The sequence below is a fragment of the Callionymus lyra genome, chromosome 8 (genome assembly GCF_982586985.1).
Source record: "Callionymus lyra chromosome 8, fCalLyr1.hap1.1, whole genome shotgun sequence".
NCBI lineage: Eukaryota > Metazoa > Chordata > Actinopteri > Syngnathiformes > Callionymidae > Callionymus > Callionymus lyra.
The window spans coordinates 29,944,001-29,966,128 of NC_141825.1; the positions used below are offsets into that span (position 1 = coordinate 29,944,001).

General features: G+C 41.9%; 2 protein-coding genes across 7 annotated transcripts in view; both read right to left on the reverse strand.

The window, feature by feature from the left end:
• Positions 1 to 886, reverse strand: part of LOC148074549 (long-chain fatty acid transport protein 2-like) — a 21,031-nt gene extending 20,145 nt beyond the window's left edge. The window contains exon 1 of the mRNA XM_087796712.1: positions 324 to 886. Coding sequence (XP_087652838.1) covers positions 324 to 777 — 454 coding nt within the window. The 5' untranslated portion in view covers positions 778 to 886. The remainder of the gene's footprint in view (positions 1 to 323) is intronic.
• A 7,606-nt stretch (positions 887 to 8,492) lies between these two features.
• On the reverse strand, positions 8,493 to 21,878 carry cep152 (centrosomal protein 152). Of its 6 annotated transcripts, XM_087796971.1 has the most exons (27): positions 21,510 to 21,878; positions 20,017 to 20,120; positions 19,528 to 19,576; positions 19,178 to 19,468; positions 18,922 to 19,057; positions 18,627 to 18,767; positions 18,378 to 18,517; positions 18,079 to 18,279; positions 17,871 to 18,018; positions 17,705 to 17,796; positions 17,474 to 17,634; positions 17,161 to 17,362; positions 16,181 to 16,282; positions 15,964 to 16,094; positions 15,774 to 15,902; positions 15,597 to 15,708; positions 15,204 to 15,389; positions 14,870 to 15,127; positions 14,671 to 14,802; positions 13,985 to 14,611; positions 13,851 to 13,926; positions 13,619 to 13,783; positions 13,441 to 13,525; positions 10,236 to 10,303; positions 10,034 to 10,169; positions 9,882 to 9,961; positions 8,493 to 9,642 (listed from the first exon to the last, which is right to left on the reverse strand). In XM_087796971.1, the coding sequence occupies exons 1-27, from the start codon at positions 21,594 to 21,596 to the stop codon at positions 9,176 to 9,178; spliced, it is 4,506 nt and encodes a 1,501-aa protein (XP_087653097.1). In that variant the 5' UTR covers positions 21,597 to 21,878; the 3' UTR covers positions 8,493 to 9,175. The 6 variants fall into 6 exon arrangements, with proteins under 6 accessions (XP_087653097.1, XP_087653096.1, XP_087653094.1 ...); XM_087796970.1 differs by having other exon boundaries at positions 9,882 to 10,169; positions 19,226 to 19,468; XM_087796968.1 differs by having other exon boundaries at positions 9,882 to 10,169; positions 15,204 to 15,383.
• Positions 21,879 to 22,128: the final 250 nt, after the last annotated feature.

Sequence of the window (22,128 nt, forward strand, 5' to 3'; positions counted from 1 at the left end):
CACTTTATATAGTTTGTATTTCTACAGATGTTGACTGACTTTATATAGTTTGTATTTCTACAGATGTTGACTCACTTTATATAGTTTGTATTTCTACAGATGTTGACTGACTTTATATAGTTTGTATTTCTACAGATGTTGACTCACTTTATATAGTTTGTATTTCTACAGATGTTGACTCACTTTATATAGTTTGTATTTCTACAGATGTTGACTGACTTTATATAGTTTGTATTTCTACAGATGTTGACTCACTTTATATAGTTTGTATTTCTACTGTACTAATATAAGCTATTATTCAGATGATCCAGATGTTGACTGACCTCTGGACACCAGCAGAGTTCTGGCTCCACTGATATTGAAACAGTGCAGCAGAGACTCGGACCTGACGTTGGTGTTGAGCAAGGCAGCAGAGCAGCCGACCTTGAGCAGACCCAGCCAGAGCCACACGAACAGCGGCTGGTTCTGGACCATCAGCGCCACCGTGTCTCCCTGCTGCACGTGTCCGCTCTGCAGCAGCGCTCTGGCGGCTCTGTTGCTGAGCTGCTCCGCCTGTCGGTACGTGAACGCATCATCGCCGAACAGCAGCAGCGTCTTGTGCGGGTTCGTCTTCACGCGCTCCTGGAACCGGTCCAGGATCGTGTAGTTTTTCTCTCCGAACCGCAGCAACCAGCGTCGGATCCTCAGTCTGGTCAGAAGGTGCAGAAGGTCCTGGAAGAAGAGTCGGTGACGGAAGAAGATCCAGAGAAGCGACGGAACCAACAACCAGCAGAACATGTTTGAAGTGATCGGAACCGTCAGGTGGATCCACCTGTGCAGGAGCAGGAAGAGAAACGACTGGACGAATCAAACTGTGACACCTGACTCCAGATTTTGATTTGCGCGTGAGGACGGAACATTACGGTAGCAGTAATACAATAAAATCACTTTTTTCAAAGGTTTTCTGCGAATTAAAACCTTTTTTTTATTCGCTTTAATACTTTTATAAGTGAGTTGAAACGCTATGAAGGTCAAACCTTTTATTTTACATTTATTGAATTTATATTTGTTAAATTTACATATATTTAATTTACATACATTTAATTTACATATATTTAATTTACATTTACATTAATTTAATTTATATTTATTGAAATTACATTTATTTAATTTACATTTATTTCATTTATATTTATTTCATTTACATATATTTAATTTATATTTATTGAAATTACATTTATTTAATTTACATTTATTTAATATATATTTATTTAATTTACATATATTTAATTTACATTTATTTAATATATATTTATTGAAATTACATTTATTTAATTTACATTAATTGAATTTACATTTATTTATTTAACTTAATAACATATTTTCATTCAAATGGATTATTTTTGATATTATTGTCCCCCTGGCACTAACTGTCACTCAGGAATGTCAAACTTTTGAGCTGCAGTTTGTAGAGTAAAGAAAGATCTCGTCACATCTTGGACCAGGTCTCTACTGAAGTGAAGAACCAGGAGAACGACCTTCTTCATCAGACCTTGAAGGTCGAGCCTCTTGTTCCGTCAACACGTTTGTTGAGATCCTCCTTTAAAAATGACTTTGACTAAGATGTGTTTTTACCAAAGTGTTTCTACATGATGTGAACTTAGAGAACAACTGTGTGTTTCTTTGTAAAGTTTTCTAGAACCAACAACCGTTTTTGTCATTTTTCATACAATTTTATAATATTTAATATTTAATAATTATAATTTTCTTCTTCACGAGACTCAACAAAAACATCAGGACATGAACCAACATGAGTTCAAACTGAAAATATTGATGTGATTCAGTTTTATTTTGAAGGAATAAAGTAACTAGCAATCGTTAACCTAAGTTAACAGAAGCAAAAACAATAAAGTTTGAACCTTCAAAAGTTTGTCAAAAACAGATTTTATTTGAAAACGTCACGTGTTCTTGAAACTGTTTGTAAATGAAAACATGATCAAGTTTTGATTTGTTCAACATTCACGTCAAGAAGTTTGAAACTATTCGTGGTCGTTGTTCAAATGTTGTTGAAATGAATCGTAAGTCGTTGATGAAAATGTGAAAACTTTGTAAAAGTTGAACCCTCGAAACCACCTCAGTGAACCCTCGAAACCACCTCAGTGAACCCTCGAAACCACCTCAGTGAACCCTCGAAACCACCTCAGTGAACCCTCGAAACCACCTCAGTGAACCCTCGAAACCACCTCAGTGAACCCTCGAAACCACCTCAGTGAACCCTCGAAACCACCTCAGTGAACCCTCGAAACCACCTCAGTGAACCCTCGAAACCACCTCAGTGAACCCTTGAAACCACCTCCCCAAAGGTGCGAACAGTGAGCCGAGGACATTCTGTAAAAATGTGTGCCAGAGTCTCAGACTTTGTACAGAAAAGACACCCCTCTCTTTTTTCCTCTCTTTTTTTTCAATGGGTAGTTTGTACAGGGACCGCCAGCTGCCTTTCGGGAGGTGTTTGCGCCAAAAGAATCAGTCCACCTCGACTCTCTCAGGCCCGCCAGAGCGTTCAAGTTCAGGGTCTTCACACAGACCTGGTAGAGCGACTTCTTCTTAGTGTTTTTAAAATTGTCCAGGTGAGGGTTTCTGAAGGTCAACAGCTGACCTCGTCCCTCCTGCCATTCTCCCACTGCTGGGCCGATGTATAAGGAGGGGAAGCTGTAATCCACCTCTCCCGTCCATTGCTCCAAGAAAGATGCCTCTTGCAGATGTCCTGGTAGTGCTTCGCAGACTTCCTGCCCCACCTTGTTGACGAGCCTCGCAGAGGTGATGCTGCTCTTGCTCTCAGGTCATCCACTGATGCAGTTGTCATTTTAAAAAGGTTACCCAGTTTGATGCAGCCAGCTTGTCTTAGGCTGGTACGTAGACTGGCGGACTGCAATGACAAACTGGGGAGGAAGACGTTAAAAAACAGAGGTTCTTCAAAGAGCCAAAATCCAGGTCTTGCCTCTGGAGTCCTTGCCGCCTTGAGAGCCCGCCATGCCTCCAACACTGAGCAATAAAAACTTGTGAGTCCAGTAAAGTCCAAATGCTCTTGTTGTAAGAGGAACAAGTTTCATATCCCAGCCGCCCTGCTCTCCTCAGCAGCAGTCGGGCTGAGTTGGACCAAGACGGACCACAGACCCCTGACCCCCTTCAGCCACCGGCAGAAAGAGGGAGGCTGCACGAGTCCAATGCTTTCCGGACCAGAAGAAGTCTACGATGATATTCTGGATGTTGCAGAAAAGGACTCTTCCTCTATAGCACAGCTGGGGGAGCAACCATTTCCATTTGGATAACCTCGCACACACCTTCCGCTTCCGGTGAGCCTTTGATCGGCTGCTTGAACGTGAGCTCCTGCAATAATTGCCAAAAACAGTCGTTTTAACAACTATTTGTCTGGATATTATGCTCATATCACTAAAGATATGTCTCAAGCATCTCGGATCTATGATGGTGATGCTCTTTTCAACATCAGAGAGTCGATGGAAGATTATAACCGCGACCGTTACCAACGTCCGGTGAATATGTTTCCGGCTGCGCTTCTCATCGACTCGGACTCTGTGGAATATCGTTTGATCTCTCGGGCGATTTCCACAAGCGATGGAGTCGGTCTGGAGTTCAGGTCAGGATGAGACGTGCAGTCGCAATCGCTCGGAACAACTCTGACGTCATCGGACGTCATCGATGTTTGATCGACATTCCTCTCGCTGAAGACTGGTACCCACGTGACCGCTGTTCGCTTCAAAAGATCCCGCTCTGCTGTCAGTGACGTCGTCAGTGACGTCATCGGTGCTGAATGTAGGACTTCTAAATGTTCGCTCCATTACTAATAAATCTTTTATTCTTAATGATCTTTTCACAAGAGTTAATTTGGATTTATTATGTCTTTCTGAGACTTGGCAGAGAGAGGAAGAGTTTATTCATCTGAACGAACTCTGTCCAATAGGGAGCGCTGTCCTGGGGAAGCCTCGCCTCTCTGGTCGTGGGGGAGGTCTTGCTACTGTTTTTAGGGAGAGTTGTTCTTGCAAAGTGATTCAGACACAGGAATTCACTTCTTTTGAATCTCAGATGATCTTGGTTGGTTCTACAAGTCCTTTCTATTGTGTGTCAATCTACCGTCCGCCTGGTCCGGCAGCGGTGTTCTTGAAAGACTTTAGTGACTTCTTATCTTCCATTATTCAGATGGAATCTGTCCTTATTCTTGGAGACTTTAATCTTCATGTTGATGACGTCACATCTTGTTCTGCTAAAGAACTTTTAACTTCAACAGAAGCCTTTAATTTTGAGCAACATGTTTCTGAACCCACTCATCAAAAAGGCCACATTTTAGACTTAGTTTTTACTCTTGGCCTGAACATTTCTAATGTATCTGTACATGATGTCCATCTGAGTGATCATTCTCTTGTCTTGTTTAACCTGGACTTCATCCCTGAACCTAAGCCTTTGAAAGTTAGGTCTCAGAGGCGTGTCATCTCAGCCGATACTGCAGACAGTTTTTCTGCTATGTTTGACCGTCTTTCCTTTGATGACTGCCCAGACGTGGACAGTTTGATTCACTGTTTCACTGATCATTGTGTTGAAATACTGGATGGACCTTGGACAAATGAAGATCTCCTGAGTCTGAAGAGACTTTGTCGAAAGACTGAGCGTCTCTGGAAGTCCACTAAACTTGAGGTGCATAGACTTCACCTCAGGGATCTGATGACTTCTTACAATGAGATGGTAGAAACTGCTAGATCTGATTACATCAGAAAACTGGTAGCAGCAAATAGGAAAAACCCCAAAGTTTTGTTTGACACGATTAATTCTCTCGTGTCTCCTGCTCCTCAAATCACGCCTGTCTTCTGTGAAGCTGACAGCAATGCATTGTTGAGATTTTTCATTGACAAAATTAAATTGATCAAAGAGAAAATCTCTCCCCCTTTGTTTGGAACCCCTACTGTCTCTGAGCCCCTCTCCTCCTCTTGGTCCTCCTTCACTGCTGTATCTTTGGGTGATATTTCGGCACTAGTGAACAAGATGAAACCCTCCTCTTGCTCAGATGACGTCCTTCCGTGTAGGCTTTTTATCAAAGTATTTGATGCAATTGGCCCCTGAACCTCTCCCTTTCCACAGGGGTTTTTCCCAATGCATTTAAACATGCCATTGTGGAGCCTCTGCTCAAAAAACCAGGCTTAGAACCAACTGACCTCAGTAATTTCAGGCCTATTTCTAAGCTCCCTTTCTTGTCCAAGATCTTGGAGAAGGTGGTGTCTGAGCAGCTGTCTTTGTTCCTGGATCAGAGCGACATCCATGAGAAGTTTCAGTCTGGCTTCCGTAAACATCACTCTACGGAGACAGCTTTATTGAAAGTGTCCAGTGACATCATGATGTCGGCTGACTCTGGTAAATTCACTGTTCTGGTTCTCTTGGATCTGTCCTCAGTCTTTGACACAATTGATCACCAGATCCTGCTGAGAAGACTGAGGGATGAAGACTGTCTGGTTCTGTGTTAGAATGGTTCTCATCTTACCTTTCTGGGCGCAGTTTTAGTGTATCTGTCAATCAAATGAGGTCTGAATCGGCAGATCTGTTGTGTGGAGTCCCTCAAGGTTCTGTTCTGGGTCCTTTATTGTTTTTGCTGTACTTGATTCCCCTCGGTAAAATCATTCAGAGATTTCCAGATGTTTCTTATCACATTTTTGCTGATGACATCCAGCTCTACTGCTCTGTTGATCCAACTGAGCCCCAGAGGCTGAACTTAGTCAATTGTTGCTAGAAATCAAACAATGAGTGAAAACACTTTGCAGCTAAATGTGGACAAAACTGAAACACTGGTGATTGCTCCTGATGATAAGATTCCAGGGTTGAGTCAGTACTTGGGTGACTTAGGTCAGTCTGTCAAACTGAGCCTGAGAAACCTGGGTGTTGTATTAAATAAATACATAAAAAAAAGATAAAGACATGTCTCTTGTTCAACACTGCAGAAAACTGACCAGGTTTCCTTCAACTGAGAAAAATCTCTAAACTTAGGAAAATGTTGTCGGAACATGATCTGGATCTTATAATCCATGTGTTTGTTTCTTCTCGTCTGGACTATTGTAACAGTTTGTTTTCATGTCTTAACAAGAAGGATCGTCTGGTCTGCAGTTGATTCAGAACTCTGCAGCGAGAATTCTGACCTGCTCTAGTAGAAGAACTCACATTTCTCCGGTCCTTAAAACTCTTCACTGGCTTCCAGTTTCTTTCAGGATCAACTTTAAAATTCTGGTTCTTACTTTCAGAGCTATTCATGGTCAGGCTCCTCCTTACATCACTGATCTGATCCAGCCTTACACCCCAGCTCGGGCTCTGAGGTCTGTGGATCAAAATCTACTTATGGTTCCACGCACACGGCTCAGGACCAGAGGAGAGAAATCTTTTCAGGCTGTTGCTCCTAAGCTTTGGAACGATCTTCTCTCTCTTTGCTCTTGATGGAGTCTACTGACTCCTTTAAGAAACACCTTAACACGTTTCTATTTGTTCAGGCTTTTCCTTGAATTTCTCGAACTCCTGTGTTGTTCTCAGTATTATCTTGATCTTTAAAGTATGTACTTTTTTGAGTATTGTTTTGATTGTCTAAGCGCTTTGTGACCCTGGTCTCGAAAAGCGCTATATAAATAAATATTACTTACTTACTTACTTCTCCTGAACGCCCTCCCAGTTCTTCTTTTGAAAGTCATCTGTGCCGAAAAACACTCCCAGTACCTTTAAACCCTCTTTCCCCCAATTTAGCGCTCCTGGTAGACAGGGTGCTGAGAGACCACTCCAATCCCCCACCGGCAGTGCTTCGGTTTTTTCCCAATTCACCCGTGCAGAAGAAGCCTTTTCAAAAAGGGATAAGGTATCTTGCAGATGATTGAAATCCGTTTGGCAGGTGATCAATACAGTCACATCATCTGCGTAGATAGTGTTGGTCGCTGATCAAGAGATGAGTTCCCAGGGAGGCCACTGACCGATCCTGTAAAGCTGACCCGAGATGGGACAGTCCTGCCTGATACCCCACCGCACTGGGACGGGTCGACTCAGCCCTGCCCCCATCTTAACCAAGCACTTTGCTCCACTGTATAAAACTCCAACCCATGACAAAAAACCTTCACCAAAACCAAAAGCCCTTAGAGCAGAAAACAAGTAAGAATGGTCGACTCTGTCAAAAGATTTTTCCAATACCAACATTTGCATCATTGGAAGTTCTACAGAAGTCATTGATGTCCAGGATCAGGAAGATGTTCCATTATATTTTTTAGTTTTTCAGCCGGTTTGATAGTGATCGAGAAAGTATTTTATAATCAGTGCAAAGCAGTGCCACTGGCCTCCAGTTCTTAATAAGGCCAGGTCGTCTTTCTTGGGCAGCAGAGACAGTACCGCTCGCTAGCAGGAAGCAGGAAGCGATCCTGGTTCAAAGCACTCAATGACCACCACATGCAGATCGGGTCCCAGAAAGTTCCAGAAGTGCTTGAAGAAGTCATCAGACAGTCCATCAATGACAGGTGCACATCCTGATGTCAGTTGATTGACAGAATCTGTTAGCTTGTCCAGGGTCAGCTCACAGTCCAAACCATCTTTCTCTTCTGGGCTGGGGAAGCTCTTTCAGAAGATCCTCCCGACACCCCATATTGCACTGTCCCGCCCCGAAGAGTTCAGTATAGAAGTCCACAGCATGGCTCCTTATCTCTCCCAGGTCTGTGGTCATCCTTCCTCCAGGAAGCTTCAGGCAGGTCATCTGCTTCTTCTGTGCCGCCGATCTTTCCAGGTTGAAGAAGAAAGATGTCGGGCGTCCATGTCTTTAAGTTGCAGGACACGAGACCTGACAAGGGTTCCTCTCACCCGTTCTTGCAGGAGGAGCTCAACTCTGACTTTTGCCCTTTAAGAAGTTGAGCCGAGGCAGGATCTGAGGGACTGTGAAGCTCTTTCTCTACGTCTTTAATGCTGACCTCAAGCTTGTGGACTGATGCCTTGATTGTTGCCGTGGAGTGGGAGGTGAGTTGTTGGCAGAAAAGACGGATGCGTGTCTTCATAACTTCCCACTACTTTAAAGAGCTGAAGCATTGCTCCCAGAGAGTCTCAAACCCATGACAGAAGTCTATCTTGGAGTAGTTTGTTGTTACAAAACCAGTGGGACTGAACCCTTAGACCCTTCTCTCAGAGACGAGACAGTTCTTTGAAGACTAACCAATAGTAAAGACTGGCTGGAGGTCTTTGCACCATTCGCAGAACCGGGATTATTTATTCATTTATTACTAGTTTAACTAGTTTAAGTGGATAAACATTTCTTTAAATCTTTGATGGTTGTTTTTTCTGCTTTTTTTCTTTTTATGAGTATTTTCTAAACTACCATCTTAATTTCAAATGTAAATGCTTTATTAAATTTCACCAGAATGAATGAAAATTTAGATATAATTGTATATAATGTTATTAATTAAATCACCGTAAACCAGACAACTTTGTTCACTAGATAAACATAGTTATTGCATTTATTACATATAAAAACAAAATAAAAAAATATTTATATACGCACTCAGATGCACAAACACACACGTGTATACGCACACATGTGTATACACACACAGATGCACAAACACATGTGTATACACACACAGATGCAAAAACACACACGTGTATACGCACACAGATGCACAAACACACGTGTATACACACACACACATGTGTATACGCACACAGATGCACAAACACATGTGTATACACACACAGATGCAAAAACACACGTGTATACACACACAGATGCAAAAACACACGTGTATACACACACAGATGCAAAAACACATGTGTATACACACACAGATGCAAAAACACATGTGTATACACACACAGATGCAAAAACACACATGTGTATACGCACACAGATTCACAAACACACATGTGTATACGCACACAGATTCACAAACACACATGTATACGCACTCAGATGCACAAACACACGTGTATACACACACAGATGCACAAACACACGTGTATACACACACAGATGCACAAACACACGTGTATTCACACACAGATGCACAAACACATGTGTATACGCACTCAGATGCACAAACACACACGTGTATACGCACACAGATGCACATACAAGCACACACACAAAAATACAGACATCCACACACACAGGCTCAAATACACACTTGGACTACTTTGTGTTGCAGCATCTCTTTAACTCTGAGAATTGAGGCGTTGAACGGACCTCCTGCTGCGACTCAGATCCATCTCTGTGGTTCATCTTGACCATGTGCTTGTAGACGGGGAGGTCAGAGGTCAGCATCCTTCTGAAGTCTGAGGGAGTCGAGGATGAACAAGCTCCGGTCGCTTCTGCAGCTCGTCCAGCAGGGGGCGCTCTGGAGAGTTGTGCGTCGCAGCTCGTGCTCCAATGGTCTCGGACAGGAAGTTCCCGGGTCAGGAGCACTTGACCCGCTGACCTGTAGGTGTGCAGCTGTGTTCGAGGGCAGGTCTGCGGGTCCAGTCCTGTTCCTGCCACAGATGAAGAACTCTCCTGGTTCTTCTCCCGGTTCTTCCTGTCCTGGACGACCTGGGCCTCGTCTGAGAGAAGCAGTGCAGTTGTTGCTGCCGTGTTGTGAAGAGCGTCAGGCACGAGAAGATCTGAGGAACATCAAGACAAACCATCTTCAGCCAAACTGACGTGTTCGTCATTATTGACATAAACACAAGAAACCTGAAGAAAAGTGTCAAATCTTTATTCATAACATCTACACTTGTTGTAATATTGAAAATCTGTTACAACAAACACGATGTTTAAACATGTTTTGATGTGAAATGTTTAAAGCTTTGAACTGAGACATGGATCTTCAGGTTTGCTTCAGAACCATCAACGGACTCACTTGACAGGTTCTTCGCGGGTCGACTCGTGACAGGCGTGTCCAGGACTCTGGTCATGGCGTTGATGATTCTCTTCTCGGCTCTGAGGCGCATCAAACATTGACGTTGACTGTGTTGATCATTCATGTCTGGGATCTTCAATGTTTCCACTCGCCCTGATCCCGCCCCGTCCTCCTCCAGGAGCTCCTGCAGACCCCTCAGGTGCCTCATGTTCCTCTCCTTCTGAACCTCTGAACGCACCATCTCTGCCGCTCGTGCTCGACTCTCCTGAAGGTAACACACCATGTCTCCTGCCACACAAACATGATGGTCAATAAAGTTCTACCTAACCTAACCTTGAGAACATCTGGACTGACCTTTGATCTTCTCAACGGTCCTCAGATACTGCTGCTTCATCTCATCCAGTCGCTGTCGTTCACAAATCCTGAGGCATCAGAGAATCATCAGTGACTGGTTCATGTTCCTAAGTTAGTCCTAACTTGTCTCAACTCGTTATTTCAGAAACGTTTGTTGTAAACACAACATACAACAATATCTGTTATATTATATATATATAATATAATATATATATATTCTGAAAGTTAAATGCTCAGTTCAGTAGTTTGAACGGATCCACCTCAGTCACTACTCTAAGGTTCTTCAGACACACGTAGATCCGACCGTTGATTGACGTCTAGAACTTCAACACACGAGCATCAGCGCGTGAGTCTGTGTGGTTTCCATGGCAACAACAATGTTTCCTGCATCGAAGGTTGATAAAGAACGAAAAACAAAACAGCCAGTGTTCAAGCAGCAGGTTCGTCACATTGACTCAACGATATCCATGATCGACTCCCAGGAATGAGAACCGTGTGGAGTCAATCATCCTGAGTTACATATCGAGGACTCAAAGAAACTTCAGTGAGGAACATTGTGAAGATAAAGAGATGTTGCATCACTTCAGTGAGGAACATAGTAAAGATAAAGAGATGTTGCATCACTTCAGTGAGGAACATAGTGAAGATAAAGAGATGTTGCATCACTTCAGTGAGGAACATAGTGAAGATAAAGAGATGTTGCATCACTTCAGTGAGGAACATAGTGAAGATAAAGAGATGTTGCATCACTTCAGTGAGGAACATAGTAAAGATAAAGAGATGTTGCATCACTTCAGTGAGGAACATAGTAAAGATAAAGAGATGTTGCATCACTTCAGTGAGGAACATAGTGAAGATAAAGAGATGTTGCATCACTTCAGTGAGGAACATAGTGAAGATAAAGAGATGTTGCATCACTTCAGTGAGGAACATAGTGAAGATAAAGAGATGTTGCATCACTTCAGTGAGGAACATAGTAAAGATAAAGAGATGTTGCATCACTTCAGTGAGGAACATAGTGAAGATAGAGATGTTGCATCACTTCAGTGAGGAACATAGTAAAGATAAAGAGATGTTGCATCACTTCAGTGAGGAACATAGTAAAGATAAAGAGATGTTGCATCACTTCAGTGAGGAACATAGTGAAGATAGAGATGTTGCATCACTTCAGTGAGGAACATAGTGAAGATAAAGAGATGTTGCATCACTTCAGTGAGGAACATAGTGAAGATAGAGATGTTGGATCACTTCAGTGAGGAACATAGTGAAGATAAAGAGATGTTGCATCACTTCAGTGAGGAACATAGTGAAGATAAAGAGATGTTGCATCACTTCAGTGAGGAACATAGTGAAGATAAAGAGATGTTGCATCACTTCAGTGAGGAACATAGTGAAGATAGAGATGTTGCATCACTTCAGTGAGGAACATAGTGAAGATAAAGAGATGTTGCATCACTTCAGTGAGGAACATAGTGAAGATAAAGAGATGTTGCATCACTTCAGTGAGGAACATAGTGAAGATAGAGATGTTGCATCACTTCAGTGAGGAACATAGTAAAGATAAAGAGATGTTGCATCACTTCAGTGAGGAACATAGTGAAGATAGAGATGTTGCATCACTTCAGTGAGGAACATAGTGAAGATAAAGAGATGTTGCATCACTTCAGTGAGGAACATAGTGAAGATAGAGATGTTGCATCACTTCAGTGAGGAACATAGTGAAGATAAAGAGATGTTGCATCACTTCAGTGAGGAACATAGTGAAGATAGAGATGTTGCATCACTTCAGTGAGGAACATAGTGAAGATAAAGAGATGTTGGATCACTTCAGTGAGGAACATAGTGAAGATAGAGATGTTGCATCACTTCAGTGAGGAACATAGTGAAGATAAAGAGATGTTGCATCACTTCAGTGAGGAACATAGTGAAGATAAAGAGATGTTGCATCACTTCAGTGAGGAACATAGTGAAGATAGAGATGTTGCATCACTTCAGTGAGGAACATAGTAAAGATAAAGAGATGTTTCATCACTTCAGTGAGGAACATAGTGAAGATAGAGATGTTGCATCACTTCAGTGAGGAACATAGTGAAGATAGAGATGTTGCATCACTTCAGTGAGGAACATAGTGAAGATAAAGAGATGTTGCATCACTTCAGTGAGGAACATAGTGAAGATAAAGAGATGTTGCATCACTTCAGTGAGGAACATTGTGAAGATAAAGAGATGTTGCATCACTTCAGTGAGGAACATAGTGAAGATAAAGAGATGTTGCATCACTTCAGTGAGGAACATAGTGAAGATAAAGAGATGTTGCATCACTTCAGTGAGGAACATAGTGAAGATAAAGAGATGTTGCATCACTTCAGTGAGGAACATAGTGAAGATAGAGATGTTGCATCACTTCAGTGAGGAACATAGTGAAGATAGAGATGTTGCATCACTTCAGTGAGGAACATAGTGAAGATAGAGATGTTGCATCACTTCAGTGAGGAACATTGTGAAGATAAAGAGATGTTGCATGTAACTTCATGTAGTTCATGGACCACAAGTGATCGCTTGTGAAGATCTCGCCTCAGAGTTTCAATAACTTTCTCAACGATGTCCATCTTTCTTGAAAACGGCCTTCATAGTAAATCTGCAGTTCATTTCTTCTCCTCCTCAGGCCAGTGTTTAGTAAATAAACAGAAGTTCTCTATAGTTTAGACTCGCGTATTAGCCAATCAAAGGACGGGAAAACTATGATGTCACCGTGTGCCTGCTTGAAGGCCTCGGCATCGTCAACCCACCACCTGATTGGTCAGTCTAATGGAAACCTTTGCTTCAGTTCTGCAGGTGAACGAGCAACAAATAGTTGCTGAACTCTGATTGGTTGAATACTCTTAGGAGTAGAATATACTATTTGGATGTAATTTATTAAGAAGCGATTCATGCCAAATATAATAATACATCTACAAATAGTTGAATTCAAATAAGTCTGTAATTCCAGCAGAGAAACACCTCTGTCAAAATCAAAGGTATTAACAAAGTTCAAGTCAACCTACTGTTTGAAAGAAACAGCGCCACCTGCTGTCACTCGCACATAACGTGTAGAAACAAATGAAAACAAAAAAGAAACAACAGACTTAACTCACGCACTACTGAGATATTTAAGATACTGTTTCCTTCCTTTGATTTCTGTTGCAAGATAAGTAAAGACACGAACCCCGACGATTGTTCTCGACTCTTGGCCTCCTGGAGCTGCTGCAGGTGCTCGTCCCTGATCCTCTTCAAGTGGCCCTCATGCTCACCTGAGCACCAGAGAAACATGTTAACAGATCAAAACCAAAGCAACTCTCCTACATGGAGTCGAACTCAAGGACACGTGGTCCACTGTTAAGTACCTTTCATCTTCTGCACGGCTGCTCTGTTGTCTCGGACCGTCTGCTGGAGTTGACGACAAGCTTTGGCCAGGTGTCTCTGGAGCGCCTGGTTCTTGGTGTGAAGCTTCTTGGCCGCCTCGACGCACTCGGTCCGACAGCGGGCCTGCTCCCTCTGGGCCACAGAACCTGAACATCGACAAGAGGAAGTGAGTAAGAAGAAGGAAAGGGATCTTGTGATGAATGTGTTACATACGTTCTATGTGGTCGACTTCCTTCTCATGCTGCTGCTGGGTCTCTGTCAGGACACGACTGATTCGCTCCTCGCCGACCTAAGAGGTCACAGTCACATGAGCAGAGGTCATCTTCATCTCAGTAGATACAACTCACACTCTTCCACTCCTTCTTGGCCTGGGAAAGTGCTCTGTCCACCATGTGTTTGCAGGACATTTTGATGATGTTGTTTATGCTGCCGTCAGATGTAGACCTACTGGTGCTGGATAGACCAGAACAATCACCAGTGGACTCTCTAACAATGTGCGTCTGGATTTCCTCCAGCGCAGAGTGAAGCTCCTTGAAGAAATCCTCCTTCAACCGTCGACTTAAGTCTTGTTCCATCTTCACTTGCCGACTTCTCCACTTCTCCTCTCTGACCTGTAGCTTGGCCTCCATCTGTTGCAGAAGCTCCGTCTGTTGGAGTTTGGCTTCTTCAGCAGCTCGCACTGAAGCCTCCTGCAGCTTCTGCTTCTGCTCCTGAAGTCTGCTCTGATAGGTTTGTTCGAAGCGGAGTCTGAGGACGGAGATTTCTTGCTGTTTGTCTCGGTTCCAGGCTGCTCTCGCTCCGGCCAGCTCAGCCTTTAGCAGAGCCTCCTGCTCCTTCCTGGTGTTCTCCAGCTGCTTCTGAAGTTGTGCAAACTCTTCTTGAAGAACAACATGAGCTTCAGAGGTTTGTTCTCCTGGTTGAATATTTGTCTTCTGATGCCTTTGGGCCTCTGCCTCTCTGAGCGCCAACGATATCTGGGACAGAAACACAAAATGTATTAACAAGTCAAATCTGAGTAGAAACATGTTCTTACCTTCTCTTTAGTTTCTCTTCGACTCAATTCTTCCCACTTGTCCTTCTCTGACTCTAGAGAGCTTTGATACTCTGGCAATGAAGTCAAATCCTCAATCCAGCGATGGTAAGCCCGGGTCACGGCTCCCTCCACCTGCAACGATGACCCTGATTACTGCCTCATTTTAGAAGTTACAGAAAATACTGCAAATAAAGCTGACCTGTCTTGCCATCTCCTGCAGGTTCCTCTCATGGACTTCTCTCTCCACCTGTATTCGTGCTTCGTTCACAGCTTTACGTCGCACGTTGTCAGCTTCCTGTTGCAGGGAACGTTTCTGAAGCAGGAGTTTGGTCTGGAGCTCCTCCACGGTGATGGTCCCAAGACTGTCCTCGTCAGTTTGACTGGTTCCATCCACCGTTAGTGGGACGTGTGTCTCTGTCCTGGCGTCCTGCACTCGCTGCCTCCAGGTCCTCTCCAACTGATCAGCACAAAACATTGATTTATAGCTTTTTATCTTTAATGAAAAGTAATAATTATCTGACTAAGATATGAACCTGGAGCCTTTCTTCGTTCCACCTGGCTTTAGCTGAGGCTACATGAGAGTCCACCTGCTTCTGGACCTCAGTCTCCTTGTCTCTGGTCCAGAAAGCTTTATGCTCCAATACTGAGGTCTGATGTTTAGCCTCAAGCTCTGTCTTTAGTTTCTCTAAAGATGCCATTCGTTCTTCTCGCATCTGTTTCTATCAGTGAGAAAATCCCCATAAATATTTGAGATATTTGGATAAATTATAATTAACAGAATATTCAATACTGTGAATACACTTGAATTCCTGTGTGCATTCAATGTTTATAAACGGTTCCCAGAATTAACACGAACGAAATATGAGAGCGACATTCTATTGAACAGAAACAAAGATGCTTGAGCTCCACAGGGCAGCAAGTTCTACCTCCTTCTCTTTGTCTCGTAAGATCTCCTCCAGCACGTCCTTCTCCTTGCACACGGTTATGTAGCACTCTTGGACAGCGGACATTTTGTCACTGGCCTCAGAAAGCTGAGTTCTGATCAAACAAAATAAAAAAAAAGTAAGATGGAAGGGTTGAAACATTTCATATTTGTGTCTCACTGCATCTGTTGGAGGTTCTGCTGATGTTGAGCTCGCAGCTGTTCCATCTGAGACTCGTGTTCCAGCAGGAGCTCGGACCTCACTCTGCTCACGACGTCGTCTCTGTACTGCTGATGGATGCGCTCGGATCTGAGTTAGGAAAAACAATGTGTGAAGTGCAAGATTCTGATCGAGTTCTCATGAGCCAAACCTGTGAGCCGCCTCCTGCTTCTCCTGGTCCAGCTCCTGGATCATCTCCCTCATCTTGGAGCACAGCTCTGCGTTTGCAGCACGAACCTTCTCCTCGCTCTGCTTCAGCTCCGTCACTTTAGTTTTTAGCACCTAAAGTCTCAGAAAATACACTTAAACTCATTAACAACATTTGCTGCTTTACAAGCAATAATAAGGTTTAATAAAAAAAAAACAACCTCCACTTCTTCCAGCAACTTCTTCTTGTCTTCTTGCAGCTTCATCAAGTCACTTTGAGATGGTCCCGTCAGTACATGTGTGGTCTGGTCGCTTCGTCTGACCTGTGGATGCAGATTCAGCAGACATAGATAAACGTGCACACATACGCACGCGCGCGCGCACACACGCACACACACACACACACACACACGCACACGCACACGCACACGCACACGCACTAAAGTCAATGAACACAAGTTCGCCCTAACAAGAGATGTGATCATCCTGAATATGAAAGCAAGATGTCAAGAACAACATTTTGATTCATTATATCCCAGATTAAAAAACGTATCCCTACAAGCAACCCTAGTGTTTCTTTGATTGTAGACTCAAAACGATCATTTTCATAGTTTTATTTCAACAGGTTCCCCTTAAATGTACTTTTTATGCCGTTTGCTCTTTACACCACTAACAGATATAGACCTAAAACTAGACCAGGGCTGTCAAACTCTATCATCAGGGGCCAGAAACAACATTTCAATAAATGACCAAACAGAATGTCTGAGTCACTGCATCTTAGTAATGTGTGTTTGTCTTTCATCAAGTTTGACGGTTTCAGAAACTATTTGTCCGGTGGTTGATATGCTTCGTTATTATAAACAAGGAACATCAATCTAAACTGATCTCGAGCCACAAAAGATGATTTTACGGCCAGATTTGGTTCACGTGGTTTTCTTCATGCGTTTTTGGTTGAGTAGCTAAGACTAAGCACATACGGAAACAACAAAAAATTAACTGAAAATAGTCATAGTAATAGTAATTACATGTTTATTTAATTTGACGTAAAATCCAGTTTCTACTGAAATATTAATGTCTACGATTATTAAAAAAGTAAATCAATATTTGAGACTTTTCACAGGCACCTGGTTTTAAGTGTATAAACAGATGTAACCAAATTAAAAACAGCCAGTGAACTGTGGTTAATCACACAGTAACTCACCGAAGAACAAAGTTTGGCTTCGTCTAGTTCGCTCTGCAGCTCGGCCGCCTGTGCTTGACAGCGCTGGAGCTCCTCCTGCAGCTGACAGACCTTCTGACGCTTCCCCTTCAGGTGTGCCAGGCAGCGCTGCATTTCACTGCGCAGGATCCGTGTGGTTTCATCGGTCGGATGTTTGGAGTCCTGAAGGTTGGCCATAGCCGTGCTGTCAAAATAAACACCATTAAATCATCGAGGAGAAGATTTAACAGTTAAGAAGTAATAGTTTGAGGACATATCAAAGTGAGTTCACGTTAAGGCTTTCTCTCTGCTGTACCTGTGCATATTGTTTTTCCAGTTGGTTTTCTTTAATCCCAGATCTGAGCAGGATTCCGACAGTTGGTTCTCCCAGTCGTTGTTTGTTTCAAATGAAATAAGATTGAGTTTCACTCCAGATTCATACATGTTGATCTGCTCTTTCAAATCAGCCTGATCCTCCTGTAGAGATGGATGAAGATTTCAAGTTGAGCTTTTTCAACGTACATCACAAACGTATAGAGTCACACACCTGTAAGACTCTGTTCATGTTATCACTCAGAGTTTTGGCTGACAGAGCCTGCTGGAGCTTGATTTGTATTTGACACATGTCCTGCACAGAACCTACACAAAGCAGAATGTTTTGGTCAAACTACTGGTTCAATAGTTTCTTAAACGTGTCTTAATGTTTGCTCTACTTGTCTGCAGCAGTTTAGCACATTGTTGTTGACTCTCTTCCAGACGCTGACTGAGCGCATTCACAACGTTGGCTCTGTCCAGTCGATCCTCTTCTCGTTGACGCTCGTTCTGTTGCACCTGCTCATGCAAACGCTCAACAACTTCAATCTGAAAAAAACTTGTGATGAGGTTTCCAGCCGCACTTTCTTGCGTTCGATCCGTACACACCTGCTCTTTGAGGGCGTGCGAGGTGGAGTCCAGCTTCTGCTCCAGGTGTAACAGTTCCACTCCATGCTGCTCTTTCATGACAGCGAGGTCTCTGTCGTGCTGCTCTCTCGACCTCGACAAGGTGTCAGAGCGAAGCATCTCCAGCATCTGCTGCTTCATGCTATCAACAGAAGCCTCTGCCGCCTGCTGCCTCCTCAAATGCTGAAAGTAAACACTTTGGATCAATGCTTTCTGAACACACTAATAGTTCATTGTTCGAATGAACACTAATAAGAAATCCCATTTTATCGGCATCTTACCTCCTGATCCCTTTCATTCAAAGTTTGAATGTTTTGCTCCATCATTTTCAGGCTGTTTTGCATTTTAAGCTCCCTTTCCTTGAACTCTTCAACTTTACAACTTGACTCTTTAAGACTTACAGCAAGTCTGTCTCGCTCGTCTACAAACATTAAGATATCAGTTGGTAAAAGAGGAAAATACACAGAGGGTAAGGTTCTTAAAAAACTCCTCATATAGTAAGTGAGGTTTTCTAAAGCAGGTAAATATACCTTTGATTATAGTGAATTGATGATCCAAGTATCTTTGATTTCTGGCAGAGTCTTCCAGATTCTGCTCCAGTTCATTTATTTGTCTTTGTTGGGCTTTGTTTAAAATCTTGAACTGAGCAAGCATCTCTTTGTCAGTGGTTTCTTGGATAAGAAAATGAAAGCTTTATTGTTAAATAGACAAAACACACACACAGTAAATCACAGCAAACAATTGAATGAAGAGACTTAAAACTGGCATTTTTAACAAAGCATACATTTCTTGAACAAAAGGAAATGTAAAGTTTGTGTAACTTACGTTGTGTTGAGTCGAGAAACTCTCTCTGTAAATGATCAAACTGGTGTTCATGGGAACGAGGTGCTTGGTGAGCAGGAGCGTTAAACCTGGTCTTATACTGATCCACACCTCTGTGCACATCTCCTGAGGTCAGGTGCTACGAAAACAAAAGATGTTATAAAGTCCGAACACACCTTGATATGAGAACGATTCACAGTGATTTGAGGTAAAATAATGGATGAGCAATGCTTAAAAAAATTGAATTAGGTTTAAAGACCTGAATCTGGTCCCCGCGGTCTCTTAAGTCACACATCTCTCCACTTACTGCATCTCTACTAAATAAGGCTTGATTGTTGCTGCCGACGGGATAAGAACGGGACTCAAAGGTGTCGTCTGTTGAAAAGTCATTTGACTGAACAGATCTGTCTGGGCTGGTGTGGGTCAGATGATGATCCGTGGACTGATGGTTCCAGGCTGGAGCAAATGTTTGTGTGTGTGGATGAGCAGGAGCGCCTTCATGTTCATAGAGACACTGCTGTGGGTCGGCACTGTACTGTGCAGGGAAGTTCTAGAGAGAGACGGATTATTACTTTTCAAGTTAAATAATACAAATAAAAGAAAACATGCCTGTTGATCAGAGATTGGCTTTTGGCTGTCAGACGTTTGCTGATGTGGGCTGAGGAATGAAAGCAAAGTTAGAGTTTAAAACGAGCAATTTAATTTAAGGTCAGAATATTGAAAAATCACACCTTAGTCAATATTGACCCTTATAAAAAGGGTTGAGCACATTTAGGCAAGTTTTTTGAAATATGATTCTTATTTATGAATGAGTTAATTCAATTTTACAGTCGACAAAGGCTGAAGAAACAGTTTATCTTTGATTTATTGCACATTATAATAGCTGTTGGTTATCTTTTGCTACCAAGGACAGTATTTCACCCTGACATGACGTGAATTTAATCTGCATCACAAGCTGTGAACCCCATCCAAGGTTTAAGACTCTATTGGTTGGAAGGAAATGTCTCATTTACAGATATTGAAAGTTAAAAAAACGGTTTCATGAGACATCTTTAACTGCTTCAACTTCTTTCACATCATCATACAAAAGCGTGTTACCTGTTTCCAGAGAGTTTATTGCTACAGGTGGTGAACTCTGGAGAGGAGGAGTCGTGACTGTCCTCCAGCATGTCATCCGGCAGGTCTGTGAGTAACTTGTGAAGCTGCAGAAAACAAACATGAATCCAGTCACCAGAGTTATAAAGTAACAAGCAAACTAAATACAAATATTAATCCAAACCAAGATAAGATTGTGAATCTTTTTATGTCTACTTCCACATTCTCTGTAAAGTAAACATCTGATGTTTTAAATAATAATAATAATAAATAATAAAGACACTGATACAGTAGATATGACAGACACACTGTCACCATGAAAACATGTCCATAACACTCTTAACAACGCAGTTGGACAAGCAAAGGCTTAACTTACTTCACACAGAGATTGCTGAATATTCCTAAAATCCTCCACCGTGTCCTCCGCTAAAGGACCCATAATATCCTTTTTACCCTTTGTCTTAGGCTGAAGAAAACTAACTTTTACTGCATCTTCCAGACGCATCATAACTCCTTGACGGTCATCGAGTGAAAAATCCAAGGAGAGAGTGGAATGCCGTCAACTCCCAGCAGTAAAAGGAATTTACTCCAAAAAGACCTCCATTGTTTAGACAAAACATACAGCAAAAAATAGAGAAACGATGAAGAAAAAACACTGACTGTTTGAACAACTAGTTTATAAATAACTGTCAAAAATGTAAAAAAGTCAGATTTAAATATCTCATCAGGGGTTAGGTTAAGGGTCATAAAGTATAATAAATAGGTCATGAACCAAGTTGAGGAATAAATAAGCAGAAAGACAGTGAGCAGAATAAATGTGTTCGTTTCTGTACGACACACCTAGAAGAGAGTTAACTTCTACCTAACTTACCTAACCTAACTTCAGGCTAAAAATAGATGTGAGTAATAGTGTAACCCTGAGCGTACATGATAAACAACATAGCTCAAAACAAAGGAGTTTCAAACACGCCTCCAAGACTTTCAATCACAGAAATATAAACAAATGAACTCAATAGAAGAACCAAAACTATTCATAGAAGAAATGCACAGATTATAGGCTTTAATTCTGATGAAATAGAAACAGTTCTGACTTGTTTTTTCCTCCATTTTACAGATAATCTGTGCTTAATCGATAAAAATGTAAGTAGGTTTTATCCTTGATGCAAAAACTTAGTAAACAATTGAAAGTAAACAACAAAGAAGAATTAATTCAGATTATAATCAACCACTCCACACATTATGGAATCATTAAAGGTTCTTAAAGGGTCACTATGAAGTGGATTATGAATGATATATAAATATATATTATATAATATCTAGAAAAGATGTTCAAGTTACCTCCTGCTCCCTCATAATCCTTAAAGGTTCTTAAAAGGACACTATGAAGTTGATAATGAATGATAAATAGAAATATTACCTCCTGCTCCCTCATAATCCTTAAAGGTTCTTAAAAGGACACTATGAAGTTGATAATGAATGATAAATAGAAATATTACCTCCTGCTCCCTCTCATAGTCCTGCTGGTCATATTCCTCCTCGTCGTGTTGGGTCTGAAGAGCAGCGCTGTCGAAGTCGATGGACATGATGGTTCTTGAAGGACCAGGTTTTTACTTCTTTAATGACCAGCGAAGGTGTTTAATGAGTATAAACACGAGGTTTCTCTGCAATAGTTAGTTTTAGTGTCAACACAGTGACGCTACATCTCACGCTACACGGTCTGAAGTAAACATCAATATCAAACACATCCCACTAAGTCAGCGTACATTTCTTCCATGCATTTGTGAGAGAAAATGTTCAATTTAAACGCAAGAATGTGTCAAAAGTGACTCATAAGAGTGAAGATGCTAACATGCTAACATGCTAACCCTGCCTCAAGTCTCGCCCACTTTGAAAAGTCGCGCGCAGATCCGCGCCAACTGTTGGTCATAAAGTCAAATAGATTTAAAAATGTTTTAAAGCGAAACAATTATAATGTTTGAGACAAGAAAGATACGATTTGGTTTAACATCAAAATATTTAATTTAAAATTAGATTCTTATTAAAAAGAAAGAAACAACTTGGTCTCCATGGTAACAACTAATATAGTCATTTGAAAATGCAGTTTTAATATTTAAA

Bases quoted from the DNA above. Each gene is read 5' to 3' on its own strand.
- cep152 (XM_087796966.1), bottom strand. From the start codon at position 21,596: ATGTCCATCGACTTCGACAGCGCTGCTCTTCAGACCCAACACGACGAG. The intron at 15,390-15,596 runs GTAGAACTTGCT...TCTCACTGATAG, and splicing joins TACGAGACAAAGAGAAGGAG to AAACAGATGCGAGAAGAACG. The intron at 14,612-14,670 runs GTAAGAACATGT...TTTCTGTCCCAG, and splicing joins GAAGAGAAACTAAAGAGAAG to ATATCGTTGGCGCTCAGAGA.